Below are 27923 nucleotides of genomic sequence, written 5' to 3' on the forward strand. Positions count from 1 at the left end.
TTTGTGTTCAGACGCCAAACTGAATGACTGCAGGAGTAACAGAACTCAGTGTGGAGATGGAGACGAGGCCCACTGTGTCACCAATGGCACGGACGCCTTCTGCTCCTGCAAACCAGGCTTCCAGAAGACGGGACACCACACCTGTGGAGGTATATATTCCCTAAAAAAACACTTCAATGCTTTGGAGGCGACAAGCTGGGCTTTGATTTTTTGTTCTATTTAATCTCTGACTTTTCTTTTGGCTCTCCATTTTTCAGACAAGAATGAGTGTCTGCAGTTCGGAGTGTGTTCCCACGTCTGCAACAACACCAAAGGCTCCTACAAATGCAGCTGCCACAAGTACTTCACCAGAATCAATGACACCTGCAAGGCTGACAGTGAGGACCAGAGCTGTTTTATACAATGCTTTTCCTTTTTTATTTTAAAACCCTCATAATAATAGTCCATTTTAGTTTCAATAGCCATCTATATAAAATCAAATCAAGTTTTATTTATATAGCACATTTTTTAAATGATTTTTGGTCGAGCCAAAGTGCTGTACATGCAATAAAAAACACTTTACTGCAATAGCAAACAGAAGACAATAAATTACAAAAGCAAATATAAAAATCAAACACAGGGAAATGTCAGGAGTCGTGCTCCGCTCTGACTAGAAGGCCAGGGAGAAGAAGTGAGTCTTTATTGTATATTTAAAAACTCCTAGGGTCTGGGCCGACCTCACATGGAGGGGCAGAGTGTTCCAGAGCCTAGGGCCAGCTACTGCGAAGGCTCGGTGACCTCAGGTTTTGAGCCTGGTCTTGGGCACTACCAGCAGCAGCTGGTCAGCCGACCTTAAAGCTCTGGCTGGGGTGTAGCGATGGAGGAGTTCGGCTATATCGGCCGGAGCCAGCCCATTTAGGGCTTTGAAAACAAATAAAAGGAGTTTAAAATCAATTCGGAACCTAATTGGAAGTCAGTGCAATGAGGCCAGAATTGGGGTGATGTGGTGACGCTTTTTGTGAGAAGACGCGCAGCTGCGTTCTGCACTAGCTGCAGGCGTCTAATTGAAGCCTGGTCCATACCCACGTACAGAGCGTTGCAATAATCCAGCCTCGTGGTTACAAAGGCGTTAATAACCCTTTCTAGGTCTTTAAAAGATAAAAACGACTTGGTCTTGGCCAATAGTCGTATTTAAAAAGAAAGGAGATTTTGACTACGGTGCTGACCTGCTTATCAAATTTAAAAGCGCCATTGAAGGTCACTCCAAGGTTCATGACAGAGGGGAGGATGTTTTTATTGAGGGAGCCCAGAATAACAACCGGAGAGGCTAGAGGTTGGGGTCCAAAAAAGATGACCTCGGTCTTGCTCTCGTTGAGGTTGAGGACATTTTGGCTCAGCCAGGATTTTATCTCTGTCAAGCAGTCCATCAATAGCTGTAATGAGTTGACATTTGAATGGAGAGGCAGATAGCTCTGTACATCATCGGCATAACAATGGAAGGGGATGTTGTGTTTTGTGAGAATTGAACCTAGGGGCAGTATGAACAGTAGAAAAAGGATGGGGCCCAGAATAGAGCCTTGGGGAACCCCACAGGTAAGAGGGGCTTTGGCAGAGGAGAAGGCACCTAGCTGCACTGAGAAGCTACGGTCTGTCGGGTAGGACCTGAACAATGCAAGGGCAGAGCCTGTGATGCCTGTGGACTGTTCGAGCCGCGACAACAGGATGCTATGGTCCACAGTGTCGAAGGCAGCTGTCAGATCTAACAGCATCAGGATAGCTGGGCTACCTGAGTCGGCGGCTAGGAGCAGATCATTAAAAACTCTTAAAAGGGCTGTTTCAGTGCTGTGCATAGGTTTGAAGCCAAACTGAAGCTTTTCATGAATGCCATGCATGGTTAAAAAAGACTGCAGCTGTGCATAGACTACTCGCTCCAGGACTTTAGATAAAAAAGGTAGCTGGGAGATGGGCCTAACATTTGCGAGAATGGAGGGGTCGAGATTTTTCTTTTTAAGTAGTGGCTGCACCACGGCATGTTTGAAGGCAGCTGGGACACATCCTGAGCTAAGAGAGGTGTTTATTAGTAATACAATACTTGCTCTGACTTTTTCTACTTCCCTTCCAGGCATGAACAGCAGTCGGCAGATTCTCTACATCGCCGACGACAATGAGATCCGCAGCCTGGACCCCGGCATGCCAAACTGGCGCTACGAGCAGACCTTCCAGGGTGACGCCAGCGTGCGTATCGATGCGATGGATCTGCACATCAAGACCAACCGCATCTTCTGGACCAACTGGCACACGGGCCGCATCTCCTCCTATGAACTTCCAGGACCTTCCACATCTTCGACCTCTAGTGAGGGCAGGATCACCAACCTGCAGGTAATAAAGACAAACAAACTCCCCATCACACCGTTACAAACACACAGTCCCATGAGCATGCTGTGATCGCCTCTCCGCTCGTTTCCAGATCAAAGAGCTGAAGATGCCTCGTGGGATAGCGGTGGACTGGGTGGCCGGTAACCTGTACTGGACCGACTCGGGCCGAGATGTGATCGAAGTGGCTCAGATGTCCGGACAGCACTGCAAGACCCTCGTATCTGGCATGATAGACGAGCCTTATGCCATCGTAGTGGATCCACAGAGAGGGTAAGAGATAGATTGCTGAGCCTCAAAGCAGCAGTCGTATCGAATATAAGATTGATATCATGGCTTTTTTGTTGTATGTTTTTTAATTGTGTTTTCCAACTCTGTTTCCCTTCAGAACCATGTATTGGGCAGACTGGGGCAACCACCCTAAAATTGAGACAGCTGCTATGGACGGCACTCTGAGACAGACTCTAGTCCATGAGAACATCCAGTGGCCAACAGGTCAGTACTGCATCACTATGACCAGCTTTTAACATATTTTAATAAACTAGGACTTCTTTCATATACGTTTTTTTGCAGTACTAAATACTGCTCGTCGCTGTACAGTATGTAACATTAATTGTGTGACCGTCTATGTTTCTTGTAGCTATTTAATTGCTCTTTTTACTTCACTGTTAGTGTGCAGTTTTATGTTATTATGCTGCTGTGTTTATTGTTTTTTGTGACTCTGGCATAACAATTTCCTTCGGCATGATTAAAGTCGTATCTTATCTTATCTCTTAACATATTAAACCATTGTGTTTTTTATGATGTTCTTTACAATTACTTTTTGACATACAATACTACGATGTGGACCTTTTTTCATGTACAGTGCCTTTTTTCAGCCTTTATATTGTTACGAGACATTCTATATACAGTACTATGAAACATTCACAGTTAGACAGCTTTACCTTTTTTGAAGCTACACATAAAAATGACAGCATTTTCTTCCATTCTGTCTTGACAGGTTTGGCTGTGGACTACTTCAACGAGCGTCTTTACTGGGCAGATGCTAAACTCTCAGTGATCGGCAGTGTGCGTCTGGATGGCTCTGATCCTGTCGTTTCTGTCTCTGGAATCAAAAACAGTTGAGTTCTTTCTACACTCTAATCAAACATGTGTGACACATGATATTCAGAAATCTAGTATAAACATGTTATCCGCTGATGTATTTCTTTTTAACGTATTACTATTTTTTCCCCCCGACCAGACCTGCTTCATCCATTCAGCATAGACATCTTTGAGGACTACATATATGGCGTCACATATATCAATAACATTGTCTTCCGGGTCAACAAGTTTGGCAAAGGCCCCATGGAAAATCTCACCACAGGCATCAACCATGCAACTGACATCGTCCTCTATCATCGTTATAAGCAGCCAGAGGGTGAGTTACCCTGCATCCTGAATAAATACATCTTAAAAGGACTTGAAATTCCTTTTGTACAGTTTTTCTTATATGATGCCCTTTTTTTCTCTACATCAGTGACGAACCCCTGCGACAGGAAGAAGTGTGAGTGGCTGTGTCTGCTCAGCCCTAGTGGGCCGGTGTGTACCTGCCCCAACAACTATGTGGCCAACAACGGCACATGTGTGGAGAGCCGGAAACCCACCACGTCCCCATTCAGTGAGTCACAGTACACTGAAGTACACATACAGTTAACTGAGCAATAACCCCACTTTTTTTTTTTTGGTTTTCTTCTGGTAGGCCTTATATTCAGAAGCTGTATACAACATTTTAACTTCATCATGGCATTGTCCCCCCCCCCTCCCCCCTCCACAGCCCCCCCCTCAGGTCCCTGCGACCTGCAGTGTCAGAACGGTGGGAGCTGCTTCCTAAACTCCCGCCAGGTGGCCAAGTGTCGCTGCCTGTCCAGCTACACCGGAGAGAGATGTGAGATCAACCAGTGCAGGGACTACTGCAAGAATGGAGGCACATGCACCGCTTCTCATACAGGTAAGACGCAATGATCTCAGCTGTGTATTTTCTGTACATTTCCAAAACGCCTTTTATGGCCTTTCAATGCTTTGTAAGACCAACCTAAGTGGGAATACCTTAATCTGTCTGGATGTCTTTAAATAGAAACCTTTTAGTGAAATAAATATGGTATGGCAAATGTTATGTTATAATTATTTTCAAGCATTTACTTTATCCGATGCAACTTTATTTATGTAGCACATTTAAAAACAACAGAGTTGACCAAAACGTGCTGTACATCAATAAATATATAAAAAGCAGCATAAATACATTTTGACAAAACAGAGAGGACATAAAACAAATGTAAAACACGAGACAATAAAACCATACTTAAAGCCACAGACTGAAAACTCTCATACAAGATGGAAAAACAATATAAAACACAAGAAAATGAAAAACCCAATTTAAAAGCACAGACTGATAAGTCTTATACGTGGTCTGCAAAAGCACGGGTCTTTAAACTTAAAAACAGGCAAAGTGGGAGCAAGTCTGATCGGGGTTGTGTCAAATCGTTCGACAGCCTGGGAGCAGCTAAATGTATTCCACTGACGGCAGCTGAACAAAAAAAATTTCTGAAAATTGTTAGTACCATTCCTATCATCCTTTTGATGTCTTTGAAGATTCTCTGGACGATTAGTTACATCAATCACATGCTGACATGCTTCAGCGGGTGATTTCCAGATATCCCCTGATTCTATAATTAGCAAAATATGTTTTCATTTAAATTATTAATGAACTCAAATTTGGCAAATCTGTAAAAGATTGTAGTTGTTGAGATAAACAGCTGCATCCTTTGTATAAGTTCATTACATTTCTCTCCAATGTATTTCCTGTGTCCCAGGTGCTCCGACCTGCAGATGCCCGAAGGGTTTCACAGGGCCAACCTGCAACCGTCAGACCTGTCAGGACTACTGCCTGAGCGGAGGAAACTGCTCCGTCAACATGGGCAACCAGCCCACCTGCAGCTGCCCCCCCGAGTACCAGGGGGACCAGTGCCAGTACAGTGAGTGAACCTCAGAGGCTGCTACATTTAGGGAACGAGACTCACTCGTAGACTGTAAATGGCTGATGAAACAAATCTGTATGGATGCACTTGTTCTTCTGTTGTACTGGATGCAAAATCCCCACCATTAATACAATCCATTGAAACAAAGTTAGAATCTATGTCAGTTCTTTGCCCTTCTCACACGTCTCTCTTCCCGTCCTCAGCTAACTGTGAAGGGTTCTGCCACAACGCTGGAACCTGCTTACAGACCGCCAACTTCACTAAAATCTGCACGTGCCCCTCACAGTTCATCGGACACCTGTGTGAGCTGGAAAAATGTTATTTCTGTGGAACGGGCAAGTGTCTGACGTCAGCCTCAGGCGAGGTGTCCTGCAGGTAGGTTCACTTAGAAGTCTTCACAAAATAAATGATATTTAGATTTGTAATATAAGTGAATGTTTATTTTAAAAATCAGACATCTATTTATGCACATCACCTTACATGTTGCATTGAAACATAGTACCCATATTTGAACATTCTTAATGTGTTAATGCTGCTATATCAGGACTTATTATCAAGCAACATAAATAACTGTTTTGTGTGTGTGTGTGTGTGTGTGTGTGTGTGTGTGTGTGTGTGTGTGTGTGTGTGTGTGTGTGTGTGTGTGTGTGTGTGTGTGTGTGTGTGTGTGTGTGTGTGTGTGTGTGTGTGTGTGTGTGTGTGTGTGTTTGTGTGTGTGTGTGTGTGTGTGTGTGTGTGTGTGTGTGTGTGTGTGTGTGTGTGTGTGTGTGTGTGTGTGTGTGTGTGTGTGTGTGTGTGTGTGTGTGTGTGTGTGTAGCTGTCCCAACGGTCAGACCCAACCCAGCTGCTATTCCTGTTTGGACTATTGCTCAAATGGACAATGTTCAGTGGACACCCGCACACTGCTGCCTCAGTGCAAGTAAGATACAGTATGACACACAACGACACACATTATTACACTTTCTTTATCCTTTTTATGTCTTTTAAACTCACAATTTTTTCAAGCAAATTCACTTGGAATTAACATTTCTACTGTACTGATAAGTCGAACCAAAGTGTTTACATGGACTTCACTGCACAGACATTAATGCACATTTCTACTGGTAGTGACCCCGATTTATTAATAATTTGCATACATAAATCATCACACATACTGTCTCATTGTGTGTCCAGGTGTCCTGAGGGATGGACGGGGTACAGATGTGAAATTGCAGCACCTTCTGTGGATTCTGCTACTTCCAGTGGAAGTAAGTTACACATTTCAGCCTGTCTTGTTTGAAAAATATGAACTTTGGTCCTATTTGCTCACGTTATTTGCTCTCTCACAGGTTCTGCCTCCGTGGTGATCCCAGTGCTCCTGCTGCTGTTACTGGCCCTGCTGGTTGTTGGTGCCATCTTGTGGTACAAGCGGAGAATGCGCGGGTGAGTCTTATTAGACTTTAGATCATAGCTCCATTGTTCATCTGTTCCTCACACTATCTAGCTTCTCTTTCTCCCTTATCTCTCCTGATAACCAATGATTTCCTGTCTCCCAGGTCTCTATGGCGGGGCAAATCTCGCTCTCAGTCCTCGCGGTAACTTCATAGGGTTACATAATTTACCTGTTGACCCACAAATTATGTCCCCTCCCCTTCCCTAATATCCAGTCAGATTGGCCATACTGAATGTCAGTCCATATGTCCAGTGTCTGTTGGTATTTGTAGAAATCTGTCTGTCCTTGCCTGCCATTCTCCCACCCAGCCACACAGGGACGTATTGACTCTTATCTGATGTAGCTTTGCTGGTGATGCACAAACTATTGAACCGTTTCGTCCTTCTTGCATCTCCATACCTTCCCCTTTTTTACATGTTAGGCTTACGATATATGTGCTTGCATAGTAAAATATATGACTGTGCATCTATGAACAACGTTTATGTGCTTGCAAATAGCAGAATATTTGCAATGTGGAAACCCTAAATGTTCCACAATAGACATGCTGCAGTATATTCTCTGGGTTTGATCATATGACCTTTTTGCAAAAAGCTCATTTGACAACCTTAAATATATGTTGTATTGATTGTGTGATTTGTATGTTGCTGATGCTGAGTCAGTACCTGGTTCATGCCAAGTCGTTACACTTAATTAATTTGTAATTGGTTGTTTTGTTAATGAATGTGTTTGTCTTTGTCTGTCTGCAGTGCAAAGGGCTTCCAGCACCACCGAATGACAAATGGAGCCATGAATGTTGAGATTGGGAACCCTGCCTATAAGATCTATGAAGGAGACCCTGACGATGACGCTGGGGAGCTCCTGGATTCAGACTTTGCTTTGGACCCAGACAAGGTAACAAGCTTAAAGTGCTCTTAAATAGTGGCCTGCTCACAGAAAAAGAAAAATAATTTACCCCAAGTTGTAAAAAGCAATGCTAATGTATGATTTGTATGTACCTGCATTTCTGGGAACTCCTGCAACCAAGGAGAAGAGTGCAATTTGATGTTTGGTAGCATTCATTTGGTAAAAAGTAGATTGAATAGAAACTACTCTAAGACATGCCTATGAATTATCCAGAGTGACCAGGACAATGTATTTTGAAAGGCACACTCAATGCTTTGATCCCAGTTTGACTTGCGATGGTAGCAGAAATATTACTCTTGATATGTCAAACCCTCAGCTTCTGACGTTATTTATCATCTATATTATATTTAGGGATAGATAGAAAAAAAATGCATATATAAACTGAAAACAGCTTGTTGATGAAACAACCTGTTACAACTTGAATTAATACAAAAACAGGGTTGAACCAAATTCAATTCATTAAGAAAAGTAAATAAGATAAAAATCAAAGTAGTGTGGGCTTCCCTGCAGACTCTTATGACTGAGAGCGAGAGAGAGAGATAGTGAGGAAGAGGAAAGGTCTTTGTGAGGTGCTTCTGACAAAAAAACAGGGGCCCAGACATGTTGGCGCAGGTTCTGGTGTTAGGAGGGGAAATCTTTGGTTGTTTCTATTTGGGTAAACTTCCCTTTAAGAGCCTACATTTTTTTTCTTGTAATTTGAATGTTCTGACCTTTTCAAACACAACATGCAGTAAATGCCACCTTCACATGTTAAGAATCTCTGCCTCTATGTGCCCTTTGAGTCACCATGTAATTTCCTTTGCTCTACAGCCCACCAACTTCACCAACCCAGTTTATGCCACCCTGTACATGGGCGCCCAGCACAGCCGCAACTCTCTGGCCAGCACAGACGAAAAGAAGGAGCTGCTCTCCGCGGGCGACGAGGACATGAGTGACCCGCTGGCGTAGAGCTCGGACTGAACTCTGCCAACCCAGCGCTGAGCCCACGAGCTCTCTCATCTTATGCCTTTACCAACTGAAAAGAAAAGCAACAAAAAAAGCGAGAACACTGTATAAAATGTATAAAATGAAGGACTACTTTTTTAAGTGATTGCAGTATTATATTTTGTTCTTTGACAAAAAAAACCCTCTGGTGATGAAAAGGAACCATTTTATAGACATTTATTCAGTTATTCTCTTTAATTTTTGCTCTCCTCCTCACAACTCTCCCTCCCCTCTCACGCATATAGCCACTACCTCTGTGCAAATGTAAAAGATAGAGGGATACAAACGGCAGTGGAACAATTTTTATTTTTTATTTTTGTATGAATTCTATAGGGGAGGAGGACAAAAAAGAATATTGTTCCATCCTAGAAAACGTTGCCAAGTCTTTGTTGTTCCTGAAAGAGAAAAAGGGTCAGTGCGCACTAAAAATGCTTCCTGGTGTGGCTCGGTCTTTCACGTCATGTGTACTATGGGATGTGCTGCTGGAGGTCTGGAGGAGTTCACATGGAAGCACGCAGAATCCAAGATGGCGTCTGTTGTGTTGTCTCGAAGAACTACATTCAAGTGATTGTCTTTTACCTCCTTGCACAGACTAAAGTTATACATATATATATATATATTTGCATATATATAAACCTATTAACAAAGTGTCTTGAAAATATACCCAGGAATACAAACATCCGTAACAAATAGCAGTCCGTACTTTTAAACTTTGTTTTCGTATAGGCTAAGCGGCACACTTTTTGTCAGCAATGAATGAGTCAATGGCAGTGTGCTGGATGAAGATGATTATAACAAAGTCCACATTCCAGTAGGAACAGTCTGGGATGGATATCCGTGGCCTTGGTTTACTGCAGGACACTCTGGAGACGGATTTTGCTCTGAAACTGTTAAAGGTCTTCTTCTTTTTTTAGAGTGACTGTAAGCTTCTGTGAATTTCCGGTCATCACTGAAAAACACCCTGTGATGATCAGCTAGCTGAGGATGGTTGCATTTGGCTTTTCTTCCTTGTCTTTTGATTGTAAATGTAATTTCAGGAAAGTGCGGGGAGGCAGTTTGATGGTACGTACTTCTGTGCGAGATTGAGGTTTTGTTTGTCTTTTTAAATTGTAGGCCTATGTAATTACATGGACGTGTAATTTAGGTTGATGCTTATTGTTAAGTGCATTCCCCGGAAGGGGACGAGCTTCCTGATAAGCATTCCTTTGTTAATTCCTTTGCCTTGCTGCTAACGCTAACCCTCTGTCAGTCAAACTGGTTTTTAGTCTTAAAGTGTTGCTCTCTCTGTCTCACTGCTCACCACGATGCTTTTAACTGAGTTTATCAGCCATACCTGTCATATCACTGCATGGTGCTCTCACACACACACACACACACGCCCATCCTGTAGGAAACTAGCTTTGCCCCTCACTTGTCAAAAGTATTCATCACATTGTATTTCTTTACATCCTGCTCTGTTAGATTTTCACATGTAAATTAGAACAATCATTTTTCAGTTGGAGAATTTCTTTTGGTGGAAAAAACCCACATGGATATTTGTGGTTCTGATTGTTTTGTTATGATTTTATTTCTTTTTGATATAAGAAATTAAATGGATTTTTATAGTAGAAAGGTACGGTGGCTCTGTCCCTCATTTTGAGAGAAGGAAAAGTAATCTCTAATTATTTCTGGTTGGAGTACATCACAAGTAAACAAATATCCTTTAAGAAATCAGAAATAAAACATTAAAATATAATAATCACTTGTTTTGAATGTTGCTTCATCAAAGAAAGAACAGCTTTGTTAAAACTCTGAGATATAATGACAGTCTTGTATTTACATAATTGTATCATATTTATTATTTAGGAATGTTCATCTTTCAGTAAATATACAATAGCATTGAGCATATATTTTAAAAAGTAAATTTCTTGATTTGAATGTACATGAATATAAATGTCTACCAAGACAATAGTGTCTCATACATTGAGCCAAATTAAGTAGTGTAAAGATCTCTCGCTCCCTTTGTGCCAATGTCATGTAAGTTTCATCATCTCTATTAAAAACAGAGATAACAAATAAAAAAAGCTTAAGACCTCATAGGAATGGAAACGTCCTTCATCCATCACCACATCTATAGCAGGTTTAAATCATCCGAGCCCTTACGCAGCAGGTTTCTTCTTTACACATTTGGCACCTCCCAAATGTCACTTTAAAGTGTGACAGAAAGTGTTGTCAAGGCATATAACATTCATCTTCAAGAACTACTTGGACAAGGCACAAATAAAAGACAAATTTTAAAGACATTTATCTACTAGAGAGGTAAACAAAATAGTTATTTTACGTTCTAGTTGTTACCTTAAAGCTGGACGTTTCATCTTTTGCATATTGTTGTCAGTATTATAAGACTAATGTTATACAACAAGGCAATTGAAAATACAATCTTTAACAAATGAAGGCTGTCAAACGAGAAATGATGGCTGATAACACAGTTTACACAAAAAGGCACTTCTTAAGCAAAACATTGAAGACATTTTGGTTTGATTAGCTTGTCCAAAAGAATCAGAAGAATAGACGCTCTTCCCTCCAAGGTACATGCGATTGAAGTCTTGATTGAATGTGCTGAAGTAAGGAGACGTAAATGCCTCATGATATAGAAGCTTGTCTATTATGATTAGAAGTCTCTTTAAGGCAAACATCCCAGCAGCAGCAGAGTTGGCATCTTTCCTTGGCTGACTCTCAGTCCTTCTACGTCTGCATAATCTGAGGAAATTAACAGTCTCTGGGAAAAAGATCCACATGTTGGCAGGCATTTGTTCGCAAAAGCAAAGTTCTTCCTGCTCTGTGGTCCGCCAGTCCTCAACTCACCTGTCTCGTAGTCCTCTCTCCCCGTGGCACAGAGCAGGGAAAGTCTTTTGTCTGCCTTGAGACAGAAGTAGCCCGTCTGTAATGATGCCTGCTCACTTAAAGTGGCTGTAAAGGGCCTCCATAAATAAATAAATTACCCAGCTCTGTCCCTCCTCTCAGTCTTTGTGATCTGCAGCCTCAGGGTTGAGATAGACCATCAGCACACAGGGGGGGAGGTTATAGTGGGGGGGAGTATAAGTGACGAATAAGTGGTTTTAGGGTCTCTTCCAACCGCTCCGGATCAATGCGTCAGCTCGCAGGAAAGGCTGGTTTCGGAGATCTGTGAGTAGGGGGTGAGAGACGGGGGCGAGAGACGGGGGCACACATGTTAGAGGACCCAGGGGTCAATCTGCAAAATGTCTCCTTCCTATCTATTGTTCTCTTTTCCAGTTTACCAGTTCAACAGCTAAACCTAATTACCTAAGGTGTTTCTATTATTTTGTCCAACACTTATTTTCAGAGGGTAAGAAAACTAACAGAAACACCTTTCTTTGTAATGCAATACAGCTCAAAAGGGCCACAAACATCCTCCAAAACTGAACGTTATAAATATAATGAAGGTAGGATTGTTGCATTAGATTTATCTAGGTATCAGTAATAAACTGGCAATTGAGTGTATATGTATATTTTGGTCAAATTATAAAAAACTATTACCATTTAATTACTTCTGCAGTTAAACTTGATCTATTGTTATACTCAAAAGTATAAAATTAGCAAATAAGGGCATTAACAATAAGGACTAAACATCAAATGACACGTTCCCAAAACCTTGCATTTCGCCTGGAGGTGGTGATGCATAAAACAGTGAAATGCAAGGCTTTGGGAAAGCTTGTTAGGACAACTTTGTAACACTTATATTGCAGCAGTACCAATACAAATAGCCATTATTATTACAGTTACAGTAAAATGGTCAACAAGCTCTTTAAATCGCTCAGCAATAATCCAGCTGAATGTGCCTGAAGTAACAGAAAAACCTCTCAGCTCTGTGACTAATAACACAGGGCTGAGTTTATGTGACTGAATGTCGGATATTTTCAGAGCCTGTTGACCAAATAGCTGTTCAGCACAGCGCGGATGACAGTTAGCAAAGACAAAACATGGCGGACGTTGTTGACAAGTAAGGGTGAATGAACACTGGACAACATGCAACACATAATAGGAGGAGTGAGGATGATGATAAAGATGACCTTAAGATTCACAAGGGGGCATTTCAAATCTACAAATATGTTCTCAAAGACTTGGTGGAAAAATAAAAAAGGGAATTCATGTTTGAATGGCTGTTGGGGCAAATTATATTGTATTCCAGTCTTTAATGGTCTTGTTTTCTAACTTGTGTGTTGTAAAGCAAATTTCAGTTCTGTGAAGCTTTCTCTTTTTTTTTTAATGTTTTTTGCATAAAAGCTCGAGCTGAAGCAGCTGACATCACTGTAGCAGCACACAGGAGCCGGAGGGCCAAGCAGGCCGGGACTAAGCCAGGCTACCTTCCTTACCCTCTCATAGGAGTGGGAAATACTGTCATTAATCTTCTTTTCAGCTGGAGGTGGGAGAATAAACAGTGGTGGTTGAGGAAAGAAGAGTCACATGTTAGCAGGAAACCAACACCAAACAAGTTAGTTTCATGGAACAGGCATTGTTGATAAAATGAGCCAAACCTCTTTGAGCGACCATTTTATATCCAGTTAAATTAAAGAAATATGCCATAATAATGCACAGCCTTTTACATTCGTCATGCAAGAAGCTCTTATTAAATAATTGTATCATAGTCATGGCTGGTTGTACTCGTTTTTATCAATATATTTTTTACACACACAAAAATATATTGACCCTGTACAACTTTTGTTCCCTTGGTGCTTCAGGCAAAGAGGTTTGGCTGACTCCTATCACCTGGCGCCTGATAGGAGTCCTTTCAACAGAAACAACCAAATGACAGCCCAAGTTAGTTCACAGTAGTTATAGTGGTGAGGGTGAGTTGGGGAGGTGACAGGGATCATGCTGCATGCACAGTGGGTCATGAGGCGTACGAGAAACCCCTGGACAACCTTGGCATTAGGGGGAGGGGCTAGCAGTTGGCGTCGTCACAGAGGTTGGCTTCACAGAAGAACCGTGAGCCGCGTTTAGCAGTGCGCGCTGTGAAGGGCACACTCTTCAGTACTGGGGGAGGAGGGGGGGGAGAGAAAACATGTCACACCTGAGACACTGCCCTTCATGGGGGACAAACACTGGATCTCCTTTAGGTTTCTTTCAGGGGTCCGTAACAAACCTGTGACATTTCTGTATGTCGCACAGATCTGTAGAAACACACCTGGTAAAACCCTTAGGAGGTATTTAATAGGATTAGGGATAACACTTTACTATAAGTCGCCCTATTTTGTAAACAAATAGACATGTTACAAAAACAGCTGTAATTATATTAAACAAGTCTTCATAGAAGAAACTATAGTCCCTGATAAATACTACATTAATGAACACTTAAACATGTCCTTATATTTACATACGACAACATTACATTATGTTATAAAACATTTATCAAATACTTGCTAAAAAAGGGTACTTAATGTAAAGTGTTATCAGATAAGGGGCACCGAGGATATCTTTGAAAGGTATCATTTGCAAAATAAGCTGTTAACAGCTTAAATAGTAGTAGGATATAAGCATTATTAACTATTACAATAACATTAATGCAACATTTATATTATTTTAAGCACTGATCCTGACAAAACATTAGTCAGTTAAGGTGTTATCCTGAGGCTGTACAGTGTATTTCTTCTTTACATTAAAGCTCAGATATGTGGGAATCTAAAACATCTAAGTATTATCCACGGTCTGTGTCTCAGTTCCTATAAACAGAAACTGTTATTTGAATAATAAAAATCACTTAAACTACACATGACTTAAATAATGATACTGTAAATAATGATTCTGCAGACTAAATGTAATGTTCATTTGGAATCAAACTGCCCGTCTGACTATCTACATGTTGAGGCTCGAAAGCTTTGGTGCAGTGCATTTCTAAGCCGGGAGTGACCGGAGGCTGCTGTGCTGCTCTGGGCTCCAGATGTGCTGCTCTGGGCTCCAGATGTGCTGCTCTGGGCTCCAGATGTGCTGGTGTCTGGACTACGTAGCACAAGGTGCATTTCAAAGGATCTGAGCAGTGAATGACCACAGTCATCCTCGACCTGGGACCGGGGCTGCTGGCCCCCACATGGGGTCTTTTTAGGGTGTTGTCTGTCCCACCTGTGATGATGTCCTCTATGGTGCCATCCTTGCCCTCGTACACAGGCCGGTGGTCTTTGGCCTGCCGCTTGCGCAGCTCTGCGATCAGCTCGTGCTGCTGCTGCCTCTTCTTCTGGGACTGGACCTGGATCAGCCGCGGAGAGGATATTTGTCCAGTTTACTTTATTTAGCTCTGAGTAAACATTTGACTATTCAGCTCCGTTGCACTTTGACTGTACCTTGGGCTCTTGCTGCTTCGCCTCCTGAGCCAGTAACTTTTCTCTCATTGCTTCCTCCTGCTTTTTCCTCTGCTCGTTTTCTGCCACTGCATCCTGGTGAGAAGAGAAACACATGATCAGTAAGTGCAACCAAACATAAAGCTCAAACAAATCCAAGTCAATACATCTGTGTGGCCCGAAAATGTACATTTCAACTAAGACTTTTGATTACATTTTCATAATGCTTTACTATGAATTTATTACATTTTATATTCAAAATACTGAACTATGATTTGTTTAACATGACATTTTTCATATTTAAAACAACTATACGATTAATAAGTCTTATTTTTGAATATAATGACCTTTTTCATTATATTTTTCTAAATACTACATATGTCTTCTTTTATGATATTTTTCACATACTGAGTGTTTTTTTCGTGTTTTTTTCAACATACTATAATATCGTTTTTATGATATTTTTGACATATATTATGATTTTTTTAATATGCCATTATTTGTTGTTTTTCCTATTAATTTTGAAACATCTGCTACAATGTTTTTTACACACACACACACACACACACACACACACACACACACACACACACACACACACACACACACACACACACACACACACACACAACAACACACACACACAGAAATCTTTGTGTTGCACGTTTCCTTAAGCAGATCCCATAAATCGAGACTGAGAACAATCTCAGGAAGTGTGTTTTGTGGTGGGGCAGGGCGAGGCAGGGGTAAAGGGGGAAGAGGGAAGGGGGGGGCAGTCTAAACACCACAGCTGCAGCGCTGGAGTCAGACCCAGCTGGCCTTTCCTGTTATTTGGCCTCTGACTATACGCCACGTCCTGTGTCGCAGAGGCCTCCAGCGGTCTGCCCTGCTCTCAACGAGACTGACAGCCTCCGAGCGCTAAACCAGGAAACCACTGGTCTGAGCGGCACCCTGTCAGTGAGGAAAGATACATAGATGCTGCTTGGTGTCCTCACCTTGTAGGCCTTGATAAAGCGCACTAACACAGGGAAGAACACCGAGGGCGGAGTCGTCTTGGCACTCTCTCCGAAGTAATTCACCACATTGTTGAAGGCTTCCTAGAATCGGGAAGGACAGTGCCAGAGTGGAAGCATTGTATGTAAACACTGTCGAGTCATGATTGTTTGTGTGTTAGACGTCACACCTGGGGTAAAGTTAGCTTTTCTTTCTTGTATTCTTTTTGAGGTGAGGCGGTAGGACTGTGTTGTTTACCTCTGCTGTCTTGGCGTCTTTCTGTAGCTTGTCCAGCTGTGTGTCGTGGGCCTGGATGAAGCCTTTCAGCACCGCATGGTCATGGAGACTGCACTCTCTCCGGATCAGGTCCATGCCTTTCCCCAGCTCTCGGACATCAATCAGCACGTTTTCCAGGGATACTTTGAACGCAGTCCATAGGGAATTTGTTTTATTTACAGCAAAATAAAAATAAAATCCAATATAAAAATAGGATGAGAAATGAAACTGTCTTGTTATCTGAACATGGACTTGTAGGATTTCTTTACCTTTTTTATTTATTAACTTTATTATCCCTGGAAAAGGGTGTATGTATACATACTGTATGTATGTGTATGTATATATATCATTTTGTTTATCTCTGTGAGTATTTAATTAAGGAATTATAATTGTTTATCCTGCTAATTTTGTTTGTTTTTTCGGATGTATAAACGGTCTAATTGTTGAAATAGTAGAATAAATACATTTAAAAAAACAACAATATATGGACGCGATTGTATGTAAATGTGAAGATACCATAACTGACATTACTATTAACTTATAAGGAATTGACGGATCTCACCTGCTGCAGCTTTATCCACATAGTTCAGTTCATTGTGGAAGTTAGCCAGTTCAGGGTACTTCTCTTTCAAAATGAGACTTATGTAGTGGAGCAACGTCATCTTTCTGTCTGTAGACTTGGTGTCCAGCAGCTGTGTGCCAAGAAGAAAAGGAAAATCAGTGAGAGCACTGCACATATGAACTGTGAAATGAACTTGCTATTTTTAGTAAGGGAAAAAACTAAGCACTAGGAAAATGTCTCCAAATGCTGCTACCTATTACTCACCAGATCAAGACTTTGTAATTTAAAGCCATAAACGCAGCCTCGCTTGTCGCTGTTCATGTAGTTTCCCAAGGCTAAGATGATCTACAAGTAAACCAAAAAGAATAAATGAACATGCACTGAGAATACCAACTCTGCTGCAAAAAAACCACTAGTCAAATAAACATTTCTTACCTCAAGCACTCTTTTTAACTTTGGTGCGGATTTGACTGACCCAGAGGCAGCGATGACTGCATTGAGCTGCGGTGTGAGCATGTTAAGGTTTTCAGAAAAGTTCCCAACAAAGGTGATGATGTTCATTCTCTGCGTGAGCCTCTCAATCTTGCTGAATAACAACATGAAGCGATCTTCCTCTGTCAGCTGGTCGAGTGGACGCCGCTCCCGCTCGTACTGACGCATCACCTTCACCTCCGTCTCCGTGGGCAGGAATCGCATCAGGCACTCCACAAAATCGACGGGTAAGGCCTTGAGGTCAAACCTGAGTGAGGATAACATGTATTTAAACTGTTTTCTATCTGGTCTATAGCTCAAAATGTATTTCAATATAAGGTAAAGTGCATACTTCTCTATTGATTTGCAGATCTCCTCTGAGGGCTTGTTAGCCTTCCGCAGTGTGATGGCTAAGTTCTTGGAGCGATTAGCGTCAAGAAGGCTGATCTTGTTTACCGCCTTCTGGGCTACTTTGCTCTTCGTGCAGGAAAATTCCACGATTGGACCCTGGGCTCTGGTCTTAAACAGCTCCTCAAACCTCTCCAGATCCAGCTCCTGCAGAGGGACAGTTATTTACAACATTTATTAAAAGGTCCCAACCCATTTGCTCTAATAGCTTCTTCATATGAGCTTCTAGTATTTTCTGTTAAATATTGAACAGTTATGGTTCATTTCACGCAAGCAATATCTGTATTTTTGTTTTTCTTTGTGCACTTCTCATCTGTTTGGGCGGGGCATATTGCAAAGAGGTGATGTCATGTATTTCAACGCACCAATCAGGATTGATCTAATTTACCTGAGCTTTTGATTGTAAACGATACATAAGAATGTTCTTTGTCAAGACTTTAAGTCATGGGTTTTCAGGATCTTTTTAGTTATTTGATTTGCATGAAATACCTCCATCACACGTTCATCATCAATCTCGTTGAAGACTGTGCCATTGATCTGATTGGGCTTTAAGGCCGTCCAGTTGAACACAGGCAGGCGGAACTTGGTCTTGATGGGCTTCTTGATTCTGATAGCTATAGACAAAATGTATATGAAAGTGTCATCTCAGTTACTTGCGGTGGAATAGAAAGCACATGTATACATAAGTATTGGTATTGGCTCTCACCTGAAAGACCCAAACTCAGGATAACTGATGGAGAAGTGCCTGGCAGAGGAGGAGCGGGAGGAGGTGGCGGGACGGGTGCACCATGGCCTGTAAAAAAAACAATTATTAATACACTTTTCACCGGAACACTTGAAAAAAACCTGTTTAGAATTGTATTCATTTATTTATTTGTTTCATTGTGTCTTTTAATCTTGATTATAACTTTAATTTTCTGTGTCTTGATTCTTTTTAGTTCACCTTCTCCTTCTGCAAAAGAGATTTGTTTTCATCATGAAGCCTTTTCCTACTTAGATAAAGTTGCAAAAGGAGCTGAACACTGCGGTCAATACTGTTCATCCTGTGCTATTCTGATTGCACCCTCACACACAGAGGAAACAACTTGTATTTCCCTTTCCTGTCTGGGGTAGAAACACACTGCTGTGACCTATCACCTGGCATGTCACGAATCAACAACGAAGGGGAACTGAAAATAGACATCCTCTGAGGGACTTCAGTCCACTTTCACATATATGTGTCACCCGACATAACCACTGTGCGTCATGGTCTGTCACCTGAAGCAGAGGGAAGAGGAGGAGGAGGCGGTGGAGGTGGAGGAGGGGGTGGAGGTGCTTCACTGGCTGGGGGTAAACTCGTGTCTAGTCCTGGTTGGATTAACCCAGCTGTTGAACCCAAAGAGAGTTGACCAATGTCTCTCAGTGGGATCCCGAGGCCACTTGTCCCAACACCGCCCCCGACAACCAGAGGCTCAATGGCAATGTCTCCGTCAGCCTTCTTGTGCAGGCGGATGGTGCCTTGCTGTTCCAGCTCCAGAAGTCGCCTCTCGATGTTGACGTGCCTCTGAGAAGCGGCGTCCTTCTCCTTGATCATCCTCCTCAGGGTGGTGACCTGGGTGTTGGTCGACTCGTACGTCTCCTGGAGAGTCACCAGGGGGCGATAAAGAGCGGAAACACAATGACTTTACATGCCAAAGAAACATCCTGTTTCCTGCTAACCTAAATTGCAATCACAGCAATTTAGCTACAAGCATCTATACAGATCTCTGCTGACACACCATGAAGGGAAGCCTTTCTGGAGAGACACAGGCTAAGAAATATGACATCAGTAAGACTGCCAACTTACCCGTATTGCATGCAGGTCCTTTTCTTTCTGAAGCACCACCTTCTCCAGATCAGCCACTTTCATCATTGTTTCATTCTCAATCTCCAGCAGCTTCTCCGTGACCTGGGCGAGAAGACGGAGAGAACAACAACAGAGAGATGAGAGGAGGTGAATTCAAGAATCGATCCAGAGCATGGGCATCTTTCCCAGTTCAACTCCCTCCCACTCCCTCCCCTAGACACTGTGCATCATCAATAAGAAATAAGATACATTCAGCAGCATGACACAGCATGAGCATGACACAGCTTTCAGTTTTGTTTTTGGACAGATTACACATGTTGCATAGGAATCCCCAAAGATTCCTCACTCTCGTCCTCCCCCATCATTCCTGACCCCTGAGAAATGAGTTTGTTATGAAATTCCTCAAGTGATGTCAGATCTGCCCACAACCGTTCTATGAGAAGGTCTTTGCATAGCAGCGTGGGATACGAAGGCCACTGCCCAGAAAGGATGAGCCAAAACTAGAACAATATTAAGCTTGTTTCACACGCCGTGTTTTCCAGCATTCTCCACCCCGTCATTATTCCAAACCACTTGTGAAATGCAAACACTGAGTAGATGTTTTAATCACCACGTAGAAACACGCAAGTTAAGTACATGGCTGGTGAACCACAACAATCTCATAAAGGAGAGCTGTGTTGGTGGTCCAGGCTGGGGGGTGCACTCACATGGGACAGGTGCTCCTCCAGTTCGTCCACTTTCTCCAGAGCGGCATTCTTTGTCTCCGCATCTTCCAGCAGACCACCCACGTCAAACACGTTATCCAGGTAGGCCTGGATCTGCACCGACAGCTTGTCACTCTCCGTATGCTTGCTTTTCTGAAACGAGGCAGAATAAATCAGCATTAAAGATACTCTTCAGCAAATGTGTGAATAGGCTTCACCTGGGGATTGCCTTTTTCAAGGTAAGGTACGTTTATTTATATATATATATATATATATATATATATATATATATATTATCATCATCATTAACACTTAATAAGAAGACAAAATAAAGGAACACAATAAATAAACATAATGGAATAAAAACCATGCATAAAAGAGATACAGAATAGTTTAAAAACAACATTGTAAATACAGTAGGTGCTAAAAGAAGTGAAAAGACTTGTAATGTGTTTAGACCTCAGGTTTCTGGAAGTTTGTTCCATTTGTGGGGTGCATAGAAACTAAAACCCATCATCCCAACCTCACCTCCAGGTAATCATCCAGTCCCAGCTTGGTGAATTCATACTGCAGATGGACTCTGAAGTTCATGTCCTCCACTGAGTGGACCACGATGTTGATGAACTGCATGCAAGCAACCTGGACCAAGGACACGGACAGATTTAGATGCAAATATATTCAAGTGGATAGATGCATTCACATTAAAAATAATACTCACTGATAAAACAGAGCTTATCTTACCATGTAGTCGATGTTTCCCTCCTCACAGCGGAAGTAATCCATCAGTCTCTCAAAGCGATGCTTCTCCTTACACACCTGAAATTCATAAGATGTGGAAATAAAGAGGTGGTATTTTAGTGATGATTTACAAAAGTGTTATTAAAAAGCTATTCATTCAATAACAAAACACTAACATGCAGAGAAAGGTCAGAGTACGTTTTTTTTTATCCTTCAATTAGGATGGTTTGCCTTCTTTTTACTATTTAAAATATCATCTATTCTCCATGCCAGTGAGATCACACATCTCTATATTATGAGGTGTGAGTTTTTCACATGTGCCTTGAATTGATGCAATACAAGTTTTAAATATTTGATCAAACCAACCATCAGAGGTCCTCAGAAGTCCTTTATGTATCTACTGTATTATAATATGTCAAAACATAATACAGTAGTTTTCTATGATGAAACACATTCCAGATTCAAACAAGAGCTTAGCTGTATATAAACAGAGGACAGCTTCCTCCTTTTGCTACAACAACCTCTTCTAATTCATGGGAAGTGAAGCCAGGGAAAGATAAAGACATGGGACACATTTATTTTAGCCAAATTCCTACACAAAAATGCACTGAAGGAGACGGAAAAACAAACACTGCTTTCTCTACTCTTTTTTGTCAGTACTGTACAAATAATTTCTGACTAACTAGAAATGGTAGTAGTCCCGGTAATTATACTTGATTACAGTACAGATGTGGTTGAGTAGGTAGCCTGCTTGAGATATTTACAAAACCTGTCTGATTGAATTAATGTCTCATTTAGAAAAATACCACTACAGAAACACCATTTTGTTTTGACTGGTCGGTTGATTAGCTCGTGTCTCTCTGGGGCTTTTTGACTGCGAGGTAATTGTCTTGTTCCGGAGTTTAGATGAGTGTGAGGCAGAAACCGAGAGGCTAAGCAAACCTTTGTGGTCCACCGGCTCCCATCGGGGAGTAGATCCTTATCATTGTTCAAGGTTGGCTCACATCTGGTGTCCTAATGAGACTAATGACCTCGGACAGGCCACCGTAGAGCTTTGCTTACACCCCCAGTCGACATGAAATCTACCAGAGCTGCTCTACTTTCATCCCATTACGCTGCTCCTTTACGCCCCCATGCACACCAGTGATGTGGGAACTGCTGGCAATGTAACTAATGTCAGCTTAAATTGTTTTTCTTTGTGCATTCAATTCTCACAGGGTAAGCCATATTGCCACCAAAAAGTAAAAGTGCAACTTGTTATGGTTCAAGTTGAATTAAAACATTGCTTTGGGCACCTCTTTGAAGTTGTCAAACGCTGAGAGGATGATCTCGTGACCTCCTCGGACGAGACAGACCGCAGCCAGCAGCTCGAGGACCAAGGCTTTTGTCCTGGAATTACAGGAGACACGCGTTAAAACATAACTGGATAAGAGTAATACTCAAAACACTTATTCTCTCAAATTAATAGGTGAAAAATAAAATGTTTTATGCTATCTCAACAGAAAAATGTACGTCTTCAGAACGTAAATACTGGAATTCCCAGTAGCAGAAATCCATAATCCATACTGAAGTCTGAAGCAAGGGCACGTCTTTATAGTTTTTTAAGTGTTTACGCTCCAATCCTTCATTATGAAGTGATCAGCCTTAGCGGTTTACCACTAATCTCTCTTTAGTAAACATTCCTTTAACAGTGTGTATATACGCCTCTGATCCCCAGCTTCAGAGAGAAGCTGACCCCCATGGAGAATGAGAGGCATATCATATGAACTGGCTGTAGGAATCCCCCTATTGTTTGACCCAGCCCTGCGTCCATGGAGACGGGGAGGGGCTCAGTTCTTACCGTGAGTTCTTATTGTTCAAGCTGAGAGCAATTTCATTGACTGCGTGTGCGTGAGACATGACCATATTGAAGCCATACTGCATGAAGAAGAGAGAGAGAACAGGATGTGGTCAGAAAACCTAAGATCGTATTTAGCAGTTGATTGCACAGGAAACAGATAATGCTCTCGTTTATAACAGATATATGTGTCTCATGGTGTGCGGTGGCGTTACCTGGTAATTCATGATTGCTCTCAAGCACATGATGCACACGTGCACGTCATCTTTTTGGCTCACCAGGCGGGAGTTCTTGATAGTTTTGCTGGTGGAAACCGTGCCATAGCTGCAACGAATGTCAAAAGTTAATATCTGGTAGTGATTCCGTTATCAAACTTAGTGTTTATGGTAAATAAGATGTTTAACCACAGCGTGTTTCATTCATCTGCAGAGTTTATCTGGTGTTCATATAACTCTTGTTTTAAGTGTGTCACGTAGGAAGAAGCAGAGAGAGAAAATTACAGAGAACAAAGTCTGACAGGAAAAACTTAGATGGCTTTTGAGGTCACAGATGCATGATGGGAAATGCCTAGTTTCCTTGCTGCTGTCAACAGACCAAGGTCTCTGCACACAGACAGCTGTAATGCAACTGCACTACCCAGTCATCCCCGTGTGCTATAACCTTTCTTGTTCCGTTTATAAATGGCTTTACAGTTCTGAGTCATATACGTACAGCCTATGTGATACATAGAGTTATACTAATACAGATTCAGAAGTAATCTTAACAGCATAAAGGCTGAAGTTTCCTTCTGAAATATTTTTCTTTGTGATCACACTTCACATCTTGTGTCTCTTTATCTCCTGTATGTGTGTGGTTGAATAATGAAGAACACAACTGTCCAGCATATGCTGCAGCTCACAGCTGCCTCTCATTTGAAGACAGTGCGGACGCACATCTGGACAGATGAGGGAGGAGAGAGATCCATAATGCAAAGACTTTAGTATCTATGTCTGATACAGTTCTTCATCTGATTGAGTTTGTGCAGAGCCTTGAGGTGAGGAGAGAGGTCAGCAGACTCATTAACCATTCAGGCAGCGTCCTGCAACAAAACAGCACCAAGACAACTGGCTGGCATGCTAATACTTAGCATTAAAGATTAGCAGAGCGAGGCAATACCAGGGATAGGTAACAGCGGGGAAGCTTTAGCAATACGTACCGGAGGACAGACTGGCGGGCGGAGCGCACCAGGGTGTTGCAGAAGGGCTGGGTGCTGTTGTGGTGCAGATCCTCTATGGACCTACTCCAAGATTTAGCCTTGTCCAAGAAGCCTTCCTCCACATTTTCCAGGCCCTCAAAATCCAACCTGAGCCACATACAGACAGATAGACAAGCCAGCACAGAGACGAAGGGGGGGAGATGAGAGGCACGGGGGAGGTTAGGTCAGCAAGGCAGCTTGGAGAGCCAGGGGTTATCACAAGGGCTGTCATCGAGCTGCATGATAAAGCTCAGCACACAGACTCTGTCCCAGCTCAGCACCACACCACATAGCATCTACCCAGATATGCATTCAGTTTGCCGGGTAAACCAAAAGGCATACAACCCATCCAAAGAGTGCGACTTGCAAAAAGCACATTTTTAGATGCACAAGCAGTTTATTACAGGCTCTAGAGGACATGATGCCAACCCTCGTTGTTTTGGAAGCTTTTTTGGGCTATATGAGAGAAGTGTGTGTGTTTGTATAAAGTGTGTTTTTATAATGTACTCACATGACAGCACACTGGGCAAAGGAGAGGTACTCCACCAGGACGTCAAGACCTCTGTTCTCATCATTGAGGAACTCCCTGACCCACCTGTGACGCACGGGAACAGAGAGGAGTTAACAGGGCAGAAAATCAAGAACACACCCTTATCCTTTTAGGACAGGACAACATTTAACACTATTATTGTTGATGGATCGTAGTATAACAACATAGAGGTAAAATAGTGATTGGTGTAATTTTCTAAGATCCACAAACGTTTTCTGATTTTTCTTTCGAAAAAGATTCAATAGCAATTTCACTAAACGATTAGCTTGTAGCAAGGTCACCATTTCCCAATGACTCAGCAATGATTCGGTAAGTATAGTGTTACCATAACTGATCAAAATAATGAAAACTACAAAAATAGGATCCTAGTTGTAATAAAGTGGAATTATTCTTTAAGGCAGCTCTGAGGGGGGTCTGCCCTCCCCGGAGTGAAGGGTCTTGGCAGGAATGTCGTGGAAAGTAAACCAGAGCAAGGCTTCAGATTTCCTCCACATTTAACTCTTTTTTTGGAGAGAGAAACAACTCCAAACAAAGGAATTCCCATTGCGATGAGAGGAAGAATGTGGAGGGCATATGGCTGAGGGAGTGGGGCTCAGGTCGAACCCCTGACAGTCAACAGTATTTAGTCTGCCTCCCCCACGGACCCCCTTCACCTCCTCCCCACTTCTTCAGAGAACTACAGTGGGGGTAAAAGGTTCTTAAAATAGTCTTGGATAGCTGGTTAGGATGACAGGAAAGCAATCAAGAGCCTTGAAGTAGCAGAAGGAGGGAGGGAGGAAGGGAAGGAAAGGGAAAAGGGGTGAGGAGAAGAACTAAGGAAAGCAAACAAAGCAGTAAGAAGATTGGGTGCAGGAGGGAAGAAATGGGGGGGGGGTGGACAAGAAGGCGGGCTTGATCATCAGTTTCCTGTCTACCACCACCCCTCCCTCTCCTTTCTCCCTCCTTCCCTCTGACCCCTTCCTCTCTCCCTCCCTTCACTTCTCTCCAACCAGTTGCTATTTCAGATTTTCTTGGCAATTTCTGGAATAACACATCGGAACGGGCTCAGGATTCAGACACACACAATAAAGCAGCATCTGCTAAATCCCATCCACCGAAAAGCTTCTAAAAAAGAGTTTCCTTGCCTGTGAGTCTTTCTGGGAAACGCATTGAAACAGACCTTTATTGATGAGGCCTAATAGGATACGAGTTCAACTTGGAGCTCAGTGAATACTATGAAAAATCAAAGCCTCTTTTACAGGCTGCTCTCTGATGGGAATTCAGAGGCAAGTCACAGCAGCACATTTTTAATATGAAAGTATCTGTGTGATTCATATCATCAAGTCAAGGATCACGTCTGCAACAATGAAGATAAAGAAAGGCTTTACATAACATCCACAAACACAGTGGGTGTGTATTGAACTGCGCAGTATTGAATGTCTCTGACAAAATATGACAACACAATAGAAAAGGATTGTTTGCTTTAAAATGTGAGAAATGTGTAAACATGAAAGTATCCTTGTGTGTGTTTTTGTGCCTTGTTCAGCATTGGTCCACCAGGCTTCCTGTCCCTCTGGCACACACAACAAAGCTTCCTGCTCAACACTATGGGGGAGTGGACGAGGCAGCACAATGGCTACCATCTGGGCATTATGAGGAGAAGCTCTATGAAGTGGAGCTGTAGAGCTTGGCAAGTTAAAACAATGGGGGATATCTGGGCACCAGCGAGAGCTCTGGGTCCCTGCAGCAGCACGAGCACAGAAAGGACTATTCTTTACCAGGGAAATGTGGTTTCCTTGAGCTGTGTGCACCATTAAAGAGATCTGTGTAATTTACAGGGAGAGACAGGTAATGATTACCCAATGTGGTTGGTCCTCAGTGAGATCTCCAGCTCCCTCAGGACTTTTGTAGACTCCTGCACCCGTCTGCGAAACTTCTGCAACACATAATGAAGGAGAAATGTCATTGAACATGTAGTCAAGCAGAGATATGAGTATCCCAGAGGTCTGGTTCCCTCACGTTTTCTACAGACCCATGGATTTTTTTTAAATATTCAAACATGTAGACTTCAGCCCCACAAAAGACAGTGTCTGACTTTAGGAGCCTTTTCTCACATATGGAGTAGTGCACATGTAAACACACTGTGATCTGTACAATTGTTCGAGTTCCCCTTAATGTGGACACTCAATTTAAAAGGTCATCGGTACTTTCCCACCTTTCGTGTGACTCCAGGGTCTAAGTATCCTCGTAGCTTCTGGATGTAGGTGTGAGGCGGATTTTTCACCTGAAATCTCTCCTGAGGATACACAACAGAGTGAGCATTGTAGTGAGCAGTTATATAAAGGCATTGTGATGGTGCAGCATGAGTAAAGGGATAACAGCAGGTGTGTGTACACTACAGTGTGTGCGCTGGTTTTGTTGTTCATGAATAAGAGTTTATGAATGCACCTGGTCGCAGATCAGGTCCCACTTCTTGTCGTTGTCGTATTGTCTGAGGAGCCGTGCTTTGTCTGGAGGCAAGTTCATAGAATTCTGAAAATGAAAATAATGTAAGCGTTAGTTTCATTAATAACCACACATTTCCCTTTTTCAGTTTATTTGACTGTGTGTCAGATACTGGGTCTTTACAGGCCTTTGGCGCCTGACATTTTTTAGGGACACCATGACCTCACTTCCTGTGTTGACACTCAGCATCCTGCCGCAGGAGATGAGCTGCATCTCACCTGCAAACTCAAGTATTGGTATTGCTCAGGCTTTTAACCACAACAAGCCACTACCAGAGTACAGGCCTATCCCCAGACCCGTCAGATAATCCAGTCGTAAAACACTTGAACGCCACGCAAGACCTCCTGAGGCAGCCACTTTACTGCGGCTCAAATTAAACCCTAAATGCTCTAATTTGTGTTTGGAGACCAACCAACGTAAGCACTTTATGTCCTCTTGACAACAGTACAAAAAGAACACAAACAATATGAAACCCTCTTTGACTAATGACTTCCTCGTCTGAGCCAAGATCTTGTAAACAGCGGTTGATGCGGGAATCTTAAAAATGAGGAAGCCCAACAATATGAAGGAGCTGCCCCTGAAACTGATCACCTCAGCGATTATTTTTCACGAGACATGAGGGATTGTTTGAACTTGGAACCGTCATTTACCCCCCGCTGGGGGTGGGCGATATTGAAAAATATTTGATCACGATATTTTTCAAGCAGTATCACGATAGACGATATATATCACGATATTTTTTCATGTCGGTTATTATGGTTATTTTTCAAGTTACTTAACAGTACAAGCACCTACAAGGTAACAGAAACTAAAACAAAAAG

General features: G+C 42.3%; 2 protein-coding genes across 5 annotated transcripts in view; one reads left to right on the forward strand and one right to left on the reverse strand.

The window, feature by feature from the left end:
• LOC117449353 (low-density lipoprotein receptor-related protein 1-like) overlaps positions 1-10303 on the forward strand; it is an 89243-nt gene extending 78940 nt beyond the window's left edge. For both annotated transcript variants that reach the window (XM_034086984.2, XM_034086986.2), the window contains exons 74-89: positions 12-149; positions 258-377; positions 2102-2358; positions 2447-2625; positions 2741-2847; positions 3353-3472; positions 3596-3772; positions 3872-4012; positions 4169-4342; positions 5205-5366; positions 5573-5744; positions 6187-6288; positions 6543-6616; positions 6698-6791; positions 7548-7692; positions 8515-10303. In XM_034086984.2, the coding sequence (XP_033942875.1) occupies positions 12-149; positions 258-377; positions 2102-2358; positions 2447-2625; positions 2741-2847; positions 3353-3472; positions 3596-3772; positions 3872-4012; positions 4169-4342; positions 5205-5366; positions 5573-5744; positions 6187-6288; positions 6543-6616; positions 6698-6791; positions 7548-7692; positions 8515-8652 (2300 nt within the window). In that variant the 3' untranslated portion in view covers positions 8653-10303. The remainder of the gene's footprint in view (positions 1-11; positions 150-257; positions 378-2101; positions 2359-2446; positions 2626-2740; positions 2848-3352; positions 3473-3595; positions 3773-3871; positions 4013-4168; positions 4343-5204; positions 5367-5572; positions 5745-6186; positions 6289-6542; positions 6617-6697; positions 6792-7547; positions 7693-8514) is intronic.
• Positions 10304-10764: 461 nt separating this feature from the next.
• The window catches only part of fmnl3 (formin-like 3), a 33470-nt gene continuing 16311 nt past the window's right edge, over positions 10765-27923 (reverse strand). Inside the window, exons 2-26 of one of the 3 annotated variants that reach the window (XM_034086993.2) lie at positions 27046-27129; positions 26813-26893; positions 26457-26533; positions 24580-24663; positions 24030-24176; positions 23050-23158; positions 22838-22914; positions 22293-22386; positions 21001-21075; positions 20788-20898; positions 20263-20412; positions 19556-19657; positions 18988-19348; positions 18437-18523; positions 18220-18344; positions 17675-17877; positions 17287-17590; positions 17116-17196; positions 16852-16981; positions 16272-16432; positions 16016-16117; positions 15024-15116; positions 14806-14929; positions 13062-13105; positions 10765-11851 (exon numbers count right to left, since the gene is read on the reverse strand). In XM_034086993.2, the coding sequence (XP_033942884.1) occupies positions 11813-11851; positions 13062-13105; positions 14806-14929; positions 15024-15116; positions 16016-16117; positions 16272-16432; positions 16852-16981; positions 17116-17196; positions 17287-17590; positions 17675-17877; positions 18220-18344; positions 18437-18523; positions 18988-19348; positions 19556-19657; positions 20263-20412; positions 20788-20898; positions 21001-21075; positions 22293-22386; positions 22838-22914; positions 23050-23158; positions 24030-24176; positions 24580-24663; positions 26457-26533; positions 26813-26893; positions 27046-27129 (3045 nt within the window). In that variant the 3' untranslated portion in view covers positions 10765-11812. Of the gene's footprint in view, positions 11852-13061; positions 13106-13610; positions 13723-14805; positions 14930-15023; positions 15117-16015; positions 16118-16271; positions 16433-16851; positions 16982-17115; positions 17197-17286; positions 17591-17674; positions 17878-18219; positions 18345-18436; positions 18524-18987; positions 19349-19555; positions 19658-20262; positions 20413-20787; positions 20899-21000; positions 21076-22292; positions 22387-22837; positions 22915-23049; positions 23159-24029; positions 24177-24579; positions 24664-26456; positions 26534-26812; positions 26894-27045; positions 27130-27923 lie in introns of all 3 variants that reach the window. The other 2 variants (XM_034086992.2, XM_034086994.2) reach the window with 2 other exon arrangements.

This window comes from Pseudochaenichthys georgianus, chromosome 7 (genome assembly GCF_902827115.2).
Source record: "Pseudochaenichthys georgianus chromosome 7, fPseGeo1.2, whole genome shotgun sequence".
In the NCBI taxonomy this organism is placed as follows: Eukaryota; Metazoa; Chordata; class Actinopteri; order Perciformes; family Channichthyidae; genus Pseudochaenichthys; species Pseudochaenichthys georgianus.